This window comes from Nerophis ophidion, linkage group LG22, assembly GCF_033978795.1.
Source record: "Nerophis ophidion isolate RoL-2023_Sa linkage group LG22, RoL_Noph_v1.0, whole genome shotgun sequence".
Lineage (NCBI taxonomy): Eukaryota > Metazoa > Chordata > Actinopteri > Syngnathiformes > Syngnathidae > Nerophis > Nerophis ophidion.
Genome location: NC_084632.1, coordinates 24,107,966 through 24,124,767, shown reverse-complemented (window position 1 = coordinate 24,124,767; position 16,802 = coordinate 24,107,966). Strand labels below are relative to the sequence as shown.

At 44.5% G+C, this 16,802-nt stretch overlaps 1 protein-coding gene across 1 annotated transcript in view; it reads left to right on the top strand.

Annotated features, from left to right (window-relative positions):
* hmcn1 (hemicentin 1) overlaps positions 1-16,802 on the top strand; it is a 245,247-nt gene that overhangs the window by 206,270 nt on the left and 22,175 nt on the right. The window contains exons 92-99 of the mRNA XM_061883572.1: positions 9,696-9,866; positions 9,955-10,125; positions 10,191-10,337; positions 10,414-10,551; positions 14,395-14,516; positions 14,597-14,834; positions 16,471-16,533; positions 16,628-16,747. Of these exons, the coding sequence (XP_061739556.1) occupies positions 9,696-9,866; positions 9,955-10,125; positions 10,191-10,337; positions 10,414-10,551; positions 14,395-14,516; positions 14,597-14,834; positions 16,471-16,533; positions 16,628-16,747 (1,170 nt within the window). The remainder of the gene's footprint in view (positions 1-9,695; positions 9,867-9,954; positions 10,126-10,190; positions 10,338-10,413; positions 10,552-14,394; positions 14,517-14,596; positions 14,835-16,470; positions 16,534-16,627; positions 16,748-16,802) is intronic.

The following is a 16,802-nucleotide window of genomic DNA, read 5'->3' as shown; positions in this document are numbered from 1 at the left end:
ATTTGACAGTTGATGTGGGCAACTGCCATTGACACAATCCTGCCCCCCGACGATCCAAACTAAGTAAGTTAGTGCAAAGGACAAAAAGCGGACAACCCAATCATAGAAACTAACTGTTAAAAATATGTCCTACCTGGCAAATCAGCCCCACCGTAGCATCAGTCCTCATCACGCAAGCAGCTAGCATCCGAGAAAAAATACAAACGTCTAAACGACAAATGCTCATCAATAAAAGAAGGAAAAGCTGCAGATGGTGTGTGTGGAGGGAGGTTGTGATTAGCACACTGCAGGTAGAAAGATCAGCGACCCCGTCTGGGTGGCTGGAGACAGCGCACCCTCAGACGGGTGCGTGGCATGGGCAAGACGGCGAGACGCAGCTGGCAGTTGATTAGATGTCGCAGGTGGTACGCGCTGATCTAATCAACTGTTGTCTTTAACAGTAAACGGCCAGCGGAGGGGAAGGCGGCTGCTGTTGGTGAGACTGAAAAGTCGAGCAGAAAAGCGTGATCCTGAGCAAAACTGATTAAATTAAAACTACTGTCAAACCCGAACCACTGGTGTCCAGCGTGCATCTGTGGGAACTGTGAGTAAGAAACTTACAATTGGCGCGTAACAAAAACAAAAGCTGCGATGTCGTCACCAAGCCCCATAGAGGCGCTGGGACAGTTGCTGGCAGAAGTGTCTACCGCTAATCACCGGCAGATGGAGGCGATGCAAAGCCAAATTGCGCAGCAGAGTCAGATTCTGCAGGCGCTGACGGAGAGGACAGGAGCGGGGACACACACAACAGCGAGGCCGGCTTTGACAGCAGTGGGGATGCACAGGATGGCGGAGACAGAAGATCCACACAGTTTCCTGGACATGTTCGAGGCCACAGCCAAGTCATGCGGATGGCCGGAAGAAGAGTGGGCGGTGCGGCTGCTGCCGTTGCTGGCGGGAGAGGCGCAGCGAGCGGCGCTCAGCCTGCCACCAGCATCCCGGGTGAGCTACAGGGACATGAGGAGGGCGGTGTTGGACCGGACAGGAGGAACCAAAGAAGACCATAGACGGAAGTTTCGAAGCATGAAACTAGGACAAGATGAGCGGCCTTTCGTCCAGGGGCAACAATTAAGAGATGCGGCAACCAGATGGCTACAACCCGGAAGCACCGAAGAGGTGATCGAACAAATAATATTGGAGCAATTCCTGGAGGCAATCCCGCCGCGGACATCGGCATGGGTCCGCTACCACCGGCCACAAGAGGTAGCAGCGGCGGTAGCCTTGGCGGAGGACCACCTGGCGGTACAGCGGGAGAAGGTTGCAGGAGGAACGGAGCGGCCAGTACCGGCGCCGCGCAGAATACGGCCACCACCTTAGGGAGCCCAGCCGTGGCACAGGCCACGAAACATAAATTTGTTTTCTCCGCCGCAGGGACAGACCGCTGCAGACACCGCGTCTCCCCCGCAAACAGCGGCTCGAATGCCGGGGCAGGTGTGTTGGAGGTGCGGACGACTGGGTCACTTGCAACGGGAGTGTCCAGCGATGGAGGTGGGGCAGGTGATCCGGGTGGACGACCCTCCGGCATCCTCCCCTGGTCCGGGAGAGACATACTACGTACCGGTAAGGATACAAGGGAGTGTACACCGGGCGATGGTGGATTCGGGCTGTGAACAATCCATGATTCACCAAAACCTGGTTCGACCCGGGGTATTGAGTAAGGTTACACGGGTGCGGGTTAAATGTGTGCATTAGGATATTCACACGTATCCCGTTGTGCTGGTGGAAATTTTTTTCAGGGGTGAAAAACATAATGTTAAGGTGGCTGTAAATTCGCGCCTTGCGCACCCCTTAATCTTGGGAACAAATTGGTCGGGATTTAAGGGGTTAATGAAGCAATGTGCAGGGGTGCGTTCACGGACGGTAGGGAAAGGGGATACCCGCGCTGTTCTCATCGGCAACGCGAGTTTATCCGACGCTGCCGGGGGGGGGGGAATTCCCAGAAGGTTTCCCCGGTGCCCCGATGGCGCCCCACGGATGATTTTCCACTCGAGCAGTCTCGAGATGACACTTTGCGCAAGACCTGGGACCAAGTGATTGCAATTGATGGGCAGCGGGTTCGCCCGGGAATAACGCGAGACTTCCCTCATTTTGTATTGATTAGGGACAGACTATACAGAGTGAGCCGTGACACTCAGACAATTGTTGGTGCCAAAAAGCCGTCGGGAAATGATTTTCCAGGCGGCTCATTTTAACCCAATGGCCGGACACATGGGCTATGATAAAACACTTAATCGGATAATGGCCCGGTTCTATTGGCCAGGCATTCGGGCAGACGTGCGCTGGTGGTGCGCGGCATGCCCGGAATCTCAACTAGTCAACCCCGCAGCCACCCCTAGAGCACCTTTGAGGCCATTACCACTCATAGAGGTCCCGTTTGAGCGAATTGGCATGGACCTCGTCGGGCCATTTCACCCGAGCACCCAGGGATATCGCTTTGCACTAGTCCTGGTGGATTATGCAACGCGCTATCCCGAAGCAGTGCCACTGCGCTCCATCTCTGCAAAGAGTGTAGCACAGGCACTATTTCAAATTATCTCCCGAGTTGGAATCCCGAAAGAGATTCTAACTGACCAAGGCACGTCCTTTATGTCACGCACGTTAAAGGAGCTGTACGGTTTATTGGGGATCAAGTCTATTCGGACTAGCGTTTACCACCCACAGACAGATGGGTTGGTGGGGCGGATGAATAGAACTTTGAAATCCATGATCCGGAAGTCCGTACACGAGGACAAACCAAATTGGCATAAATGGTTGGATCCCCTGTTATTTGCAGTGCGGGAGGTTCCCCAGGCCTCAACAGGATTTTCTCCATTTGAGTTATTGTTCGGCAGGAAGCCGAGGAGGGTACTAGACCTGGTTAAAGAAAGCTGTGAGGAAGGTCCAAGCCCCAGTAAAAATGAAATTCAGTATGTCATGGACTTGAGAGCAAAACTCCACACATTAGGGCACTTGTCACGTGAGAATTTGCTTCAAGCTCAAGACTTTCAACAGCGCCTGTATAACAGGGGAGCGCAACTTAGACAATTTTCACCGGGAAAGAAAGTACTTGTGTTACTCCCAACATCCAGCTCCAAATTACTCGCCAAGTGGCAAGGACCCTTCGTGGTCACACGACGAGTAGGTGAGGTGGATTAGATTAGATTAGATTAGATTAGATAGTACTTTATTTATTACGTCAGGAGAGTTCCTTCAGGAAAATTACAATTTTCAGCACAATCCCATTCAAGATCAGACAAACATTACAGGGAGACAGAACAGGATCGCTGACGGGTCTGCCGGCTTCCAGCGCCCCTTACAAAAAAGATGACATACAGGTAAACAAGGGGGGGGGAGAAAAAAAAATTGAAGATTAAATAAAAATAAAAATAAAAAAAATAAAAAAATTATGAGGTCAGGCGGCCTGACCGGGGCAGGGCAACACAAATATACCACCTCAACCTACTAAAAGGTTGGAGGGAAGCGGAGCCCGTCTCCATGGTGACGGCGATAGCGGAGAGCGAGGAGCTGGGGCCGGAGGTTCCCCTCTCCCCCCGGCCCTCCCCTCTCCGCTGTGATAATCATCTTACGCTGTCACAGAAAGCAGACGTGGCCAAATTGCAGCAACATTTTGCTGATGTTTTCTCTCCCCTGCCAGGCCGCACGACTCTCACCCAGCATCACATAGAGACCAGCCCGGGCGTGACGGTGAGGTCCTGGCCCTATAGGCTGCCCGAACACAAACGCAAAGTAGTTCGGGAAGAATTAAAAGCCATGTTGGAATTGGGAGTGATAGAAGAGTCCCACAGTGCATGGTGTAGCCCCATAGTTCTGGTAGGGAAGAAAGATGGGTCTGTACGGTTCTGTGTAGCCTACCGCAAGGTGAATGATGTGTCACGTTTTGACGCCTATCCAATTCCCCGGGTCGACGAGCTCCTGGACCGGTTGGGCACTGCTCCTTTTTTTACGACACTGGATTTGACTAAGGGCTACTGGCAGATTCCCTTGTCTCCAGAGTTCAAGGAAAAAACGGCATTCTCCACTCCGGAAGGGTTATACCAATTTGTGACCCTTCCGTTGGGCTTGTTCGGTGCGCCCGCCACATTTCAGAGACTCATGGGCCGGGTGCTGCAAATGCACGCTGCATATGCTGCCGCCTATCTGGATGATGTCATCATCCAGGGGAACAGCTGGGCGGAGCATATGCAGAGAGTGGGAGCGGTACTCGAGTCCCTGAGGCGGGCAGGGCTCACCGCCAACCCGGCGAAGTGCGCGGTTGGCCGGAGGGAGATACAGTATCTGGGGTACCACTTGGGGGAAGGCCAGGTGCGGCCTCAGGTAGATAAAACCGCAGCAGTTGCGGCCTGCCCGACCCCGAAAACGAAAAAGGAGGTGAGGCAGTTTTTGGGGCTGGTGGGCTACTACCAAAGGTTTGTCCCCCGGTTTGCAGACCTGACCAGCCCACTAACTGACCTCACCCGGAAAGGTGCCCCAGATCTGGTCCAGTGGACGGAGCAGTGCCAGCAGGCATTCGAGAAGGTAAGGAAAGCACTTTGCGAGGAGCCGGTACTGTACATGCCTGATTTTTCCATCCCATTTTGTTTGCAGGCAGATGCGTCGGGCAGAGGACTGGGAGCCGTTTTATCCCAGCAGCGGGGGGGCACCGACCATCCGGTCCTGTACATCAGCAGGAAACTTTCGGAAAGGGAAACCAGATACAGCACGGTGGAGAGGGAGTGCCTCGCCATCCGGTAGGCTGTCTGTGCCCTCCGGTACTATCTGCTGGGACGCCCATTCAACCTCTGCTCGGACCACAAGCCCCTCCAGTGGCTCCACCGCATGAAAGATGCCAACGCGCGGATCACCCGGTGGTATCTCGCTTTACAACCCTACAATTTCAGAGTGGTCCATAGGCTGGGAGGGAGGTTGTGATTAGCACACTGCAGGTAGAAAGATCAGCGACCCCGTCTGGGTGGCTGGAGACAGCGCACCCTCAGACGGGTGCGTGGCATGGGCAGGATGGCGAGACGCAGCTGGCAGTTGATTAGATGTCGCAGGTGGTACGCGCTGATCTAATCAACTGTTGTCTTTAACAGTAAACGGCCAGCGGAGGAGAAGGCGGCTGCTGTTGGTGAGACTGAAAAGTCGAGCAGAAAAGCGTGATCCTGAGCAAAACTGATTAAATTAAAACTACTGTCAAACCCGAACCACTGGCGTCCAGCGTGCATCTGTGGGAACTGTGAATAAGAAGCTTACAGTGTGTTTGACGTGTTTCAATTAGTTCTGTATAGTCTTGACCCAATAAACTGGACGGCCGAGCATTATTTTTGGTACACAGACATACATATCACTTGTAATCAATTCTAACCTACGTGTTCCGTCACTTAAATACAAAATGTACATCTGTGTGGAACATAAACAGCTACATAAAAAGTGTTTGCTTGTCAGATCAAGATAACATTTGAGATCCATCCATTTTCTACCGCTTGTCCATTTCGGGGTCACGGGGACATCAAAAGAGGTCATTTTCAGCCACAAAATCAGTCCTTCTATGTTAGTGAAGTAAAGTAAATTATATTTATATAGCGCTTTTCTCTAGTGACTCAAAGCACTTTACATAGTGACACCCAATATCTAAGTTACATTTAAACCAGTGTGGGTGGCACTGGGAGCAGGTGGGTAAAGTGTCTTTCCCAAGGACACAACGGCAGTAACTAGGATGGCGGAAGTGGGAATCGAACCTGGAACTCTCAAGTGGCTGGCACGGCCACTCTACCAACCGAGTTATGTTGACACGTGTTGTACTTTTTTTTACTTCATCATTATTGCCATGTAAAATGAAGCGGGTCAAAAAAATGACACAAGGGTAGGAGGGGCAACTAGAGGAAAAAACTGCCACTTACCTTTTAAAACACCAGTGAAGGTCCTCTCTTCTTTTACCGTTTTTTTCATCACTCTTCCCACAACTGTCGTGTGTAAGTACTCTGTGAACCAGAGAGTAGAAGTATTTTATTTACCTATGTTCTCATGAACAGAAATGCAGCTACAATCTAGTTACATAACATTAAACTGTGCACACTGTGACTTTCTGTTCAGTGCAAAGCACATTTCAAAATAAATGCATGGCAATATTAATCTGGACAGACTAGACCCAATAAAAAAAAATTTCTTTAACTTGGTAGCCTCAAAATGTAGACAAGCTTTGTTGTAACTGGAATTACTGCTGCACATTTGTGAGTAGGGATGGGCACCGAAAACTGGTTCCATAATGGCACCGGTGACAACGTAAGCAGTAGTAACCGGATTTAGAAATAAGAAGCTGTTGGTGGGTGCTTAATTTTGTTGCTTAAAAATTTATGTCTCAGCCACCTGCAACAAGTGCCTTGTGGTGTTATTTTATACAACTAACGTTATGTAAGTAATTAAGCACCCCGACAGTCGCACGTCAACGTTCTTTTTAACGTATTACTGCCCTGAACAGCAGCTCTCGTAACACAGCTCGCACCACAGTGTTTGGCTGGCCAGTAACCACAACAACACAGATCTTCCTCATTATGCACCAGTGACAGTCACAACAAGTTAGGTTGCATTCACAAACCCCCAGAAATATGAACATCGATATTACAACATTTCTTTTTTGCACGTTGCTGCAATGAATATTTAAGGCCTACTGAAATGAGATTTTCTTTTTTAAACGGGGATTGCAGGTCCATTCTATGTGTCGTACTTGATCATTTCACGATATTGCCATATTTTTGCTGAAAGGATTTAGTAGAGAACATCGAAAATAAAGTTCACAACTTTTGGTGCTGATAAAAAAGCCTTGCCTTTACTGGAAGCCGCAGACGATGATGTCACAAGGGTGAGGGCTCCTCACGTCCTCACATTGTTTATAATGGGAGCCTCCAGCAGCAAGAGCTCTTCGGACCGAGAAAACAACAATTTCCCCATTAATTTGAGCGAGGATGAAAGATTCGTGGATGATGATATTGATAGCGAAGAACTAGAAGAAGAAAAAAAAGGCGATTGCATTGGGACGGATTCAGATGTTTTAGACACATTTACTAGGATAATTCTGGGAATTCCCTTATCTTTCTATTGTGTTGCTAGTGTTTCAATGAGATTAAAGAGTACCTGATAGTCAGAGGGGTGTGTCCACGAGTGTCTTGAGGCCAGTCTGAGGGAAGTCACGGCAGATACAAGGACGACGCAAACTCCACAGATATCCGGTAAGAGGCGACTTTTTAACACAATTTTCTCACTGAAACCTGCCGGTTGACAAGTGGTCGGGAACCATGTTCGCTTTACTGCTCTGATCCATAGTGAAGCTTCACCTTCGGGAATTTTAAACAAGGAATCACCGTGTGTTTGTGTGGCTAAAGGCTAAAGCTTCCCAACTCCATCTTTCTACTTTGACTTCTCCATTATTAATTGAACAAATTGCAAAAGATTCAGCAACACAGATGTCCAGAATACTGTTTAATTGCGCAATGAAAAGAGACGACTTTTAGCTGAAAATGGTGCTGCGCTAATATTTCCTGACAGTCCACGCACGCGTCATCATTCCGCGACGTTTTCAACAAGAAAATCCGCGGGAAATTTAAAATTGCAATTTAGTAAACTAAACCGGCCGTATTGGCATGTGTTGCAACGTTAATATTTCATCATTGATATACAAACTATCAGACTGCGTAGTAGTGGGTTTCAGTAGGCCTTTAAAATTTGTTATGGGATTTTATGACATATTTTTAACCTACTCCAGTGTTTAGTTGTCATTTAATTAAGTGTTTCAATTACTAGTTTGTTCAACATGACTGTCTCAAAATTCTTTAAAAATAAAAAATTACAAAATGTGAACATTTTCAGGCAACATTTAAACCACAGGCACCGGTTTTTCATTACAGATTTGGTACAAGTATCGGTTATAAAGTGATCGATACAAAATATCATATGAAAACTAAAGAAGCAAAATAAAATGGAGGAAAAACAATGACAACAAACTTCTATTGGTTTATGAATCTGTCCTTTATCTTTATGTCTCTCTGAAAGTCACAAGTAAATGTGCAAGCCACGGCTATTTTCGGTTATATCAACAGCTGCTTATATCGATGTAACACAGCTAAACTGAGGTGCGTCAACTTTGCAGTAGGCTTTAAATAAAAAATGTTCACACCAAAATAATCTAAGAACACCACCTGGAGACAGTATGGCGCAGTTGGGAAAGTGGCCAGCAACTTAAGAGTTGCTTCTGCCAACCTCGTCACATCCGTTGTGTCCAGTGTGTGATTGTGTGTGTGAATGTGGAAATAGTGTCAAAGCTCTTTGAGAACCTTGAAGGTAGAAAAGCGCTATACAAGTATAACCCATTTACCTTAACTAGTGAAACCTCCTCGGTCTAGCCCTGGCTTCCGTTCTGCCCTGGGCTCAAACCAGGGTCCTCCGAATGAGAGTGGGAGAGCGCTAGCCGTAGGGTTAAAAAGTCCAGGCTGTCAATTTGGTGTGGGGCTCAAACTTGAAAATTGTCAGGGAGTGAGGTTTATCAACGTACACCAGCACAAAAACAATGGCCTCCATTACACTTTTATAACGTAAATTTAAATTGTTAGTTTTCTGTTTTATGTGACGCACATAGCCAACATGGTGAGAGCAAGAAAAGGGTGGGTTACAGACTGCAACAACTGAAATTTAAGTAGGATTAAATATCTCAAATAAGGGTGATATTTGCTTTTTTTCTGTCTGATAAGATAATTATTCTCACTAAGCAGATTTTACACTATGTTTGAGTGTTTTACTTGTTTTAAGGGTTTTGGTCCTAAATGATCTCAGTAAGATAATACAGCTTGTTGCTGAGATTTTATGACCTATTTTGAGTAAAACATGCTTGAAACTAGAATATCAACTGTTCCAAAGCTGTGTCATTAACACTCACAAGTACAAAACTACTTTTTTAAAGTAATGATTTCTTACTTCAAGCATGAAACTAAATCATGGTTTTGACACAAATGTGTCTCATAATTAAAACACATGTCAGCCAAATGAACTTTGCTGTTTTATTTTCGTTGAAACAATAGAAAATACGTACTCATATAGTAGTACAGTTGGCACAGTACAGCTAATTGACAGTTAATATTAAAACATTTAACATGTGACATTTAAAACAATTTTGAACTGAAATAGTTCATGCACATTCAGATAAATTCTTCAAAATTACAAAAAAAAAACACATGGCTGTTATATGCACACTAATTGAATGAAAGAGCACGTACTTGGCGCGATGTTGTCATGTTATCGATGGAAAAATATCATCATGTCAAGATAATGGCACTTGCATTTACTTGATTTAAGAATGTTTTTCAACATATTGAGCCAAAGAGTCTCATTTTTTTTCTACCAAAGAAAGTGCACTTGTTATTAGTGAGAATATACTTATTTTAACGTATTTTGAAGTTTATTGAGGTCAGCTAATTTTACTTGTATTGGAAAGTCTTGAAAAGCGGAATTTTCTTGTTCTATTGGCAGATAATTTTCCTTAGTTCAAGTAAAATACCCCTAATTTTTGTATTTTTTTTTTGTGTTTGAGCACTGACTTTTTGCAGTGCATTGCCTGCACCTGTCCATTTAAATGGATTCCACTGTATTCTACTTTATTCCTGTGGTTTGAATATGGCTTATTCCATCAGTCAGCGGAAACTGGGGTCCATGGAGCAGCTGGGGCAGCTGCAGCAAGACATGCAACGGAGGGCAGATGAGACGCTACAGGACATGTGACAATCCGAGACCGGCCAATGGCGGCCGAGCGTGTGCAGGCTCGGATGCACAGATACAGAGATGCAACACGGCCACATGCCCCGGTGCGTGTTTGTACTGTAACTGTCAGGGTTCAAGTCAGCTGAAACGCCTTCGAAACGCACAAACAAACACATTTCCGTCTCATTCCAGTTGATGGTAACTGGGGATCGTGGCAGCCGTGGGGAGAATGCTCTGCTTCGTGTGGAGGTGGAGAGAAAACCCGCGTGCGACTTTGTAATGTCCCGCCGCCAAGCCACGGTGGTCGTCTGTGCCCGGGAGACACCTCCCAGATTTCCAGGTGTAACATTGAGGCCTGTCCAGGTAAGGCGATTAAGGAGATGCAATGTGTCTTGCTGCAACAATCGTGAATATTCTATCTTTATCAGGCGGGCCCCAAATGGCACGAGGTAGCATTGCGGGAAACATCAACGATATCGAGTTTGGCATCGCCATACTAAACGCCACCGTCACAGACACAATATCTGGCGGAAGATTCATCAAAGCGTCTATTTCAAACATCCCGCGATCGTTAGGTGAGTTCCATACACAATCATGTCATGACACAGGACATAGCAATCGGAATGTGTCTGTCCTCCGGCTTTCATCAAGGGCCCGCGATGAGGAAGCTCATCTCCATCCTGAATCCGATCTACTGGACCACTGCACAGGAAGTAGGAGAGGCCGTCAACGGGTACACGCTCACAGGCGGCGTCTTCAGGAGAGAAACACAGGTGGAATTTGCCACAGGTACGTACTACCAAGGCCGTGTAAATGGTAAATGGATTATACTTGTTTAGCGCTTTTCTACCTCTAAGGTACGGTACTCAAAGCGATTTGACACTATTTCCACATTCACACATTCACACACTGATGGCGGGAGCTGCCATGCAAGGCGCTAACCACGACCCATCAAGAGCAAGGGTGAAGTATCTTACTCAAGGACACAACTGACATGACTAGGTTGGTAGAAGCTGGGGATCAAACCAGGAACCCTCAGATTACTGGCACGGTCACTCTCCAAACCGCGCCACGCCGTGGACCTCCCATTACTCACCTACATATGTTTATGTGTGTATTGTGCTGAATGAGCCTGATCTATGAAAGACAACAAGTGCTAAATAGCGTGTGCAAACTCTAAAATTAGGTGTACTATTAGTGGGCGTGTTGTGTGTGGTCTAAGATTGTGTACAATTAAAAACAAGTGAAGCCAAAACGGTGCAGACCACCCTATTTAGATAAGGTTTATGCGTGTAGGCTGGCTGTCATCTTGGAGATGACATCATATGGTCCAATTTGTGGCTTTTTGTCATGTTGTTGACATGCAGCACACTAATATGTGCTACATTTTCTGGTCTACAATGAAGCACAATCCACCACAACATAACCTACTTCCAGTGTGCTGAAAGTGGGCCTCTAGGAGGCGCCGTGATGTTGTAATGGTCTCGAATGATCCAGGGGCAACAAAATGCATGTTGCCAGAGGTTTTTTTCATATAGAACACATATTGGAGTAAGTAATTATGTACTATATGAAAAAATAAGAACCAATTAAAAAAACGATTCAATTGAATTATTTTAGCCTCCATCCATCCATTTTACTACCGCTTATTCCCTTTGGGGTCGCAGGGGGCGTGGTTGCCTATCTCAGCTACAATTGGGCGGAAGGCGGTGTACACCCTGGACAAGTCGCCACCTCATTGCAGAGCCAACACAGATAGACAGACAACATTCACATTCACACACTAGGGCCAATTTAGTGTTGCCAATCAACCTATAGCCTCTTAAAGGCCTACTGAAAGGAGATTTTCTAATTTAAACGGGGATAGCAGGTCAATTCTATGTGTCATACTTGATCATTTCGCGATATTGCCATATTTTTGCTTAAAGGATTTAGTTGAGAACATCCAAGATAAAGTTTGCAACTTTCTGTGCTAAGAGAAATGCCCTGCCTCTACCGGAAGTTGCAGACGATGACGTCACATGTTTGATGGCTCCTCACATATTCACATTGTTTTTAATGGGAGCCTTCAACAAAAAGAGCTATTCGGACCGAGAAAACGAAAATGTCCCCATTAATTTGAGCGAGGATGAAAGATTCTTGTTTGAGGATATTGATCCCGGCAGACTACGAAAAAAAGTTTAAAAAAAAAAAAAGTTAAAAAAATTAAAAAAACGCGATTGCATTGGAGCGGATTCCGATGTTTTTAGACACATTTTCTAGGTTAATTCTGGGAAATCCCTTATCTTTCTATTGTGTTGCTAATGTTTTAGTCAGTTTAATAGTACCAGATAGTTGGAAGTGTGTCTCCACGGGTGTGTTGACGCCAATGTCTCAGGGGAGTCGACGGCAGCTATGGACGGCACAAGCTCAGCTTTTTTCTGGTAAGAACTGACTTTTCAACCACAATTTTCTCACCGAAACCTGCTGGTTGACCTGTGGTCGGGATCCATGTTCTCTTGACCGTGCTCTGATCCACAGGAAAGTTTCACCTCCAGGAATTTTAAACAAGGAATCACTGTGTGTTAGTGTGGCTAAAGGCTAAAGCTTCCCAACTCCATCTTTCTACTGTGACTTCTCCAATATTAATTGAACAAATGGCAAAAGATTCAGCAACACAGATGTCCAAACAACTGTATACAGGTACTGTTCATATTATTAGAATATCATGAAAAAGTTAATTTATTTCAGTAATTATATTCAGAACGTGAAACTTACATATTATATCAATTCATTACACACATAGTGATATATTTGAAATGTTTATTTTATGAAAAAGTTTATTTATTTCAGTAATTATATTCAGAACGTGAAACTTACATATTATATCAATTCATTACACACATAGTGATATATTTGAAATGTTTATTTCTTCAAATTTTGATGATTAGTACTGACAATTACTGAAAATCCCAAATTCAGTATCTCAGAAAATTAGAATATTAGTTACGACTAGTACCAAAAAATATTTTTTAGAAATGTGGGCCAACTTCCTCCAGACTCTGGGACCTTGATTTCCAAAGGAGATACAAAATTTACTTTCATCTGAAAACATAACTTTGGACCACTCAGCAGCAGTCCAGTCCTTTTGTCTTGAGCCCAGGCAAGACACTTTTGACGTTGTCTCTTATTCAAGAGTGGCTTTACACAATGAATGCGACAGCTGAAGCCCATATCTTGCATACGTCAGTTCGTGGTGGTTCTTGAAGCACTGACTCCAGCTGCAGTCCACTCTTTGTGGATCCCCCCCACATTTTTGAATCGGTTTTGTTTGACAATCCTCTCCAGGGCACGGTTATCCCTCTTGCTTGTACACTTTTTTCTACCACATCTTTGTCTTCCCTTCGCCTCTCTATTAATGTGCTTGGACACAGAGCTCTGGGAACATCCAACCTCTTTGGCAATGACCTTTTGTGTCTTGCCCTCCTTCTTTAAAGTATCAATGGTCATCTTTTGGACAGTTGTCAAGTCAGCAGTCTTCCCCATGATTGTGTGTCATACAGAATCAAAACGAGAGACCATTTAAAGGCTTTTCCAGGTGTTTTGAGTTAGTTAGCTAATTAGAGTGTGGCACCAGGTGTCTTCAATATCTGACCTTTTCACCATATTCTAATTTTCTGAGATGTTGAATTTAGGGTTTTCATTGGTTGTCAGCTATAATCATCTCCTTTTTGGCAAAAAACACTTGAAATATATCAGTCTGTTTGGAATGAATGTATACATTCTACAAGTTTGACTTTCTAAATAGAATTAATTAAATAAATCAACTTTTTCATGATATTCTAATAATATGACCAGCACCTGTAATTATGCCATTAAAACAGACGACATTTAGCTGTGTGTGCACAGCGCTCATACTTCATAAAAACCCGTGACGTCTTGCGTACACGTCATCATTACACGACGTTTCGAAGACCAAACTCTCGGGAAATTTAAAATTGTAATTTAGTAAACTTAAAAGGCTGTATTGGCATGTGTTGTAATGTTAATATTTCATCATTGATATATAAACTATCAGACTGCGTGGTGGGTAGCAGTGGGTCTCAGTAGGCCTTTAAGTTATCCAGTAGCTATAAAATAATAAAATGTCATTACTGAATAGATGACATGTGTAATATTTTTATTTCTGTCAGTACAAATATGTTGACACGCACACAGACAGAATATCTGTCTATGCAGCGCGATCAATTTCTTTCTCACAGCCATTTGTGCATAACTTTGCCAGTTTGCACAGAAGCGCTTAATATAGACGCGGAACATTGGCCACAGAACAGTCTCAGTCTTAAAAAATCCCATATCGAGTGCTAAATTATTATATTTGCATCTCCTTCCAGTATTGTGGGCGTTCTGGTAATCAACATATATTCTGCATATTTAGTATATGAAGACAGACACGCTAAATAAATTGCGCTCCCTGTTCTGCTCATTTAAGAGACGCAATCCTCTGCACATGAGCTCAGTCAATGTAATTTTAAAACATGCACACTTTCAGTGGATCAGGCCCTATTTTGATATTGTATTTCATGAAAAGGTTCTGTTGGAGGGCTGCAATGTCAATACTATGAGTGACGGCAGGGCTTACTGTGATACTAGGTGAGATTCTGAGGATGACCCACATTGCCCGTGGCCTTGACTCAGACGGCGCATTGTTGCTGGACATCGCGGTGAATGGCCATATCTTGCAGCTGCCTTCACATGTGGACATCAGCATCAAGGTACATCATTGAAGAAACTGTCCTTGGGTATATAACAATGAGCGACTTGTCGCAAATGACATAAACACCTCTCCTGTCAGGACTACACGGAGGACTACATCCAAACAGGTCCGGGCCAAATCTACGCTTTGTCTACTCGAATGTTCAGCATCGACAGGGAGAGCGTTCCTTACTCCTGGAATCACACCATCTCCTACGACGTGTCCAAGGGTAAAATGCCCTATCTGGTCGAGACGCTTCATGCGACGGCCGTCAACGCTCTGTACCACCCCTTGGAGGAAGTGCTGGAGTACGACATCCAAGCTAGTATCAGCAAGGGTAAGAGAACTAACTTACCATATTCTCCAGACTATTAGGCGCACTTTTCTCAAAACTCAACATTGCGTCTAATAACCCGGTGCGTCTAATGTACGAAATAATTCTGGTTTTGCTCACCGACCTCGAAGCAATTTTATTTAGTACATGGTGCAATGATAAGTGTGACCAGTAGATGGCAGTCAAACATAAGAGATAAGTGGTAAGAGGTATGATAGCAATATCACTCAAGTAAACACCACCAACATGTTTTATGTTCCATTGAAAATATAGAACATTACACACGGTGCTCAAAAATCTATGAAAATGTTTTAGTGTAACTTTTGGTAAGCTATGAAGCCGCTACGCTTGGTGGATTTTCGGCTCATTAAACATACAAGTATTATGCTGTGTGTATAAGGTAAGACATATCAGCTGGCGTTTTGTTTTGCAATATTATGCAAAAGCAACTTTTCCTACCTTCTGGTACCTGCTCATGTTTATTTGAGAGCTTCATAAATTCTGAAAAATTGCGCGTGTCCTCCTTTGTAGTCTGTAACGACGACATAGTCGATAAGCTTCTTCTTTTTCTCTATCTTCTTGTTATGGAGCATTCATCCTCCGCTGTTGCCATTTCCAATATAAAGTAGTGCAAAGTTCTTACTTATATAAGTCAGTAAACTCACCATGAAAGCGCTAAAACATACTGGTGTAGTGAGTTTACATTATTCTCCCAAAAACCTTTAGTTATTATAGTTCCGGTCGGACAGTTTTTCACGAGACACTCACGTAAATAGGACCGCCCACAAAACGGCACATCTGGAAGCAACTGTCAGAAAGCGGCTTGAAGATGTTCTGTAAAACATAATGTCAGGTTCAAACACTGATGAAATCTATTAAACAAGACAAGAAGCAAGGAATTAAACAAAAATAGAATTAAATTTGGCTCAATTGAGGAGAGACGTCTGGACTGTACTCTTTATACAGTCTCACCACACTCTGACGAAAGATTGTACGCCTCCTCTTTTATTTAGACTTTCCCTGATTACATGGCAACAGCTGTTTCTAAGGGAGGGGTGTCGTAAACAGCTATCACCTTTGATTACAAACAGTTCAAAGAAAAGTTTGTAAATTAGTTTAAAGTAAAGGTGCCTGGAGTCAGGTCCTGCTTCCTTTTCGCTTTGTAGTTCTTGGGTCAATACAATATCTTTCTTCGGGTTACAATACATCAAAGAAACAGAACACCTTCATGTCGCGTCCCATTCTACACAGTGGAGCTTTACAAGCGTTTTGTTTGTTAGGATCAAAGACAGCTTTTGTCTGCTAGCCGGGAACTTATGGCAACACAAAGTTTTGTGATAACTTGGATACAAATATTGTAACACATAATCTATGCAACATTTTGACCAAAGAACCACCTTTACAAGGAAGTGTTTTCAATTCAGAAAAAAAAAGACTCTTTTAATGCAAAAGGTGCGCCTTTTATATGAAAAAAGATCGAAAATAGACCATTTATCCGCAGTGCGCTTTATAATCCAGTGCGCCCTATCGACTGTAAAATACGGTGACCTAGTATCACACTGGTTTCTCAGCTTGATCTGTTTCATTGACATCTCATTTCTGCCCATCAAAGGTAATAATTGCACATTCATCATTTCAGGCGATCGCAGCAACCAGTGTCCTAATGGGTTTACTTTGGTCCCTGCAGGGCCGTACTGTGCAGGTGCGTGTGGAATTATTTATCTAGGATTCCATTGTCACGAAAGACATTAAGTACCATGCAAAGTTTTCTTGCTTTTATTGTTTATGCACCACAGATGAGAATGAGTGTGAGGTTGGTAACCCTTGTTCTCATGCGTGCCACAACGCCATGGGCACCTACTACTGCTCTTGTCCCCGTGGTCTCACCATATCAGCTGACGGCAGGACGTGTCAAGGTATACCGCATTCACACATTTACAGTAAGTTAGGGCGCTTTCTGGACAGCATGAG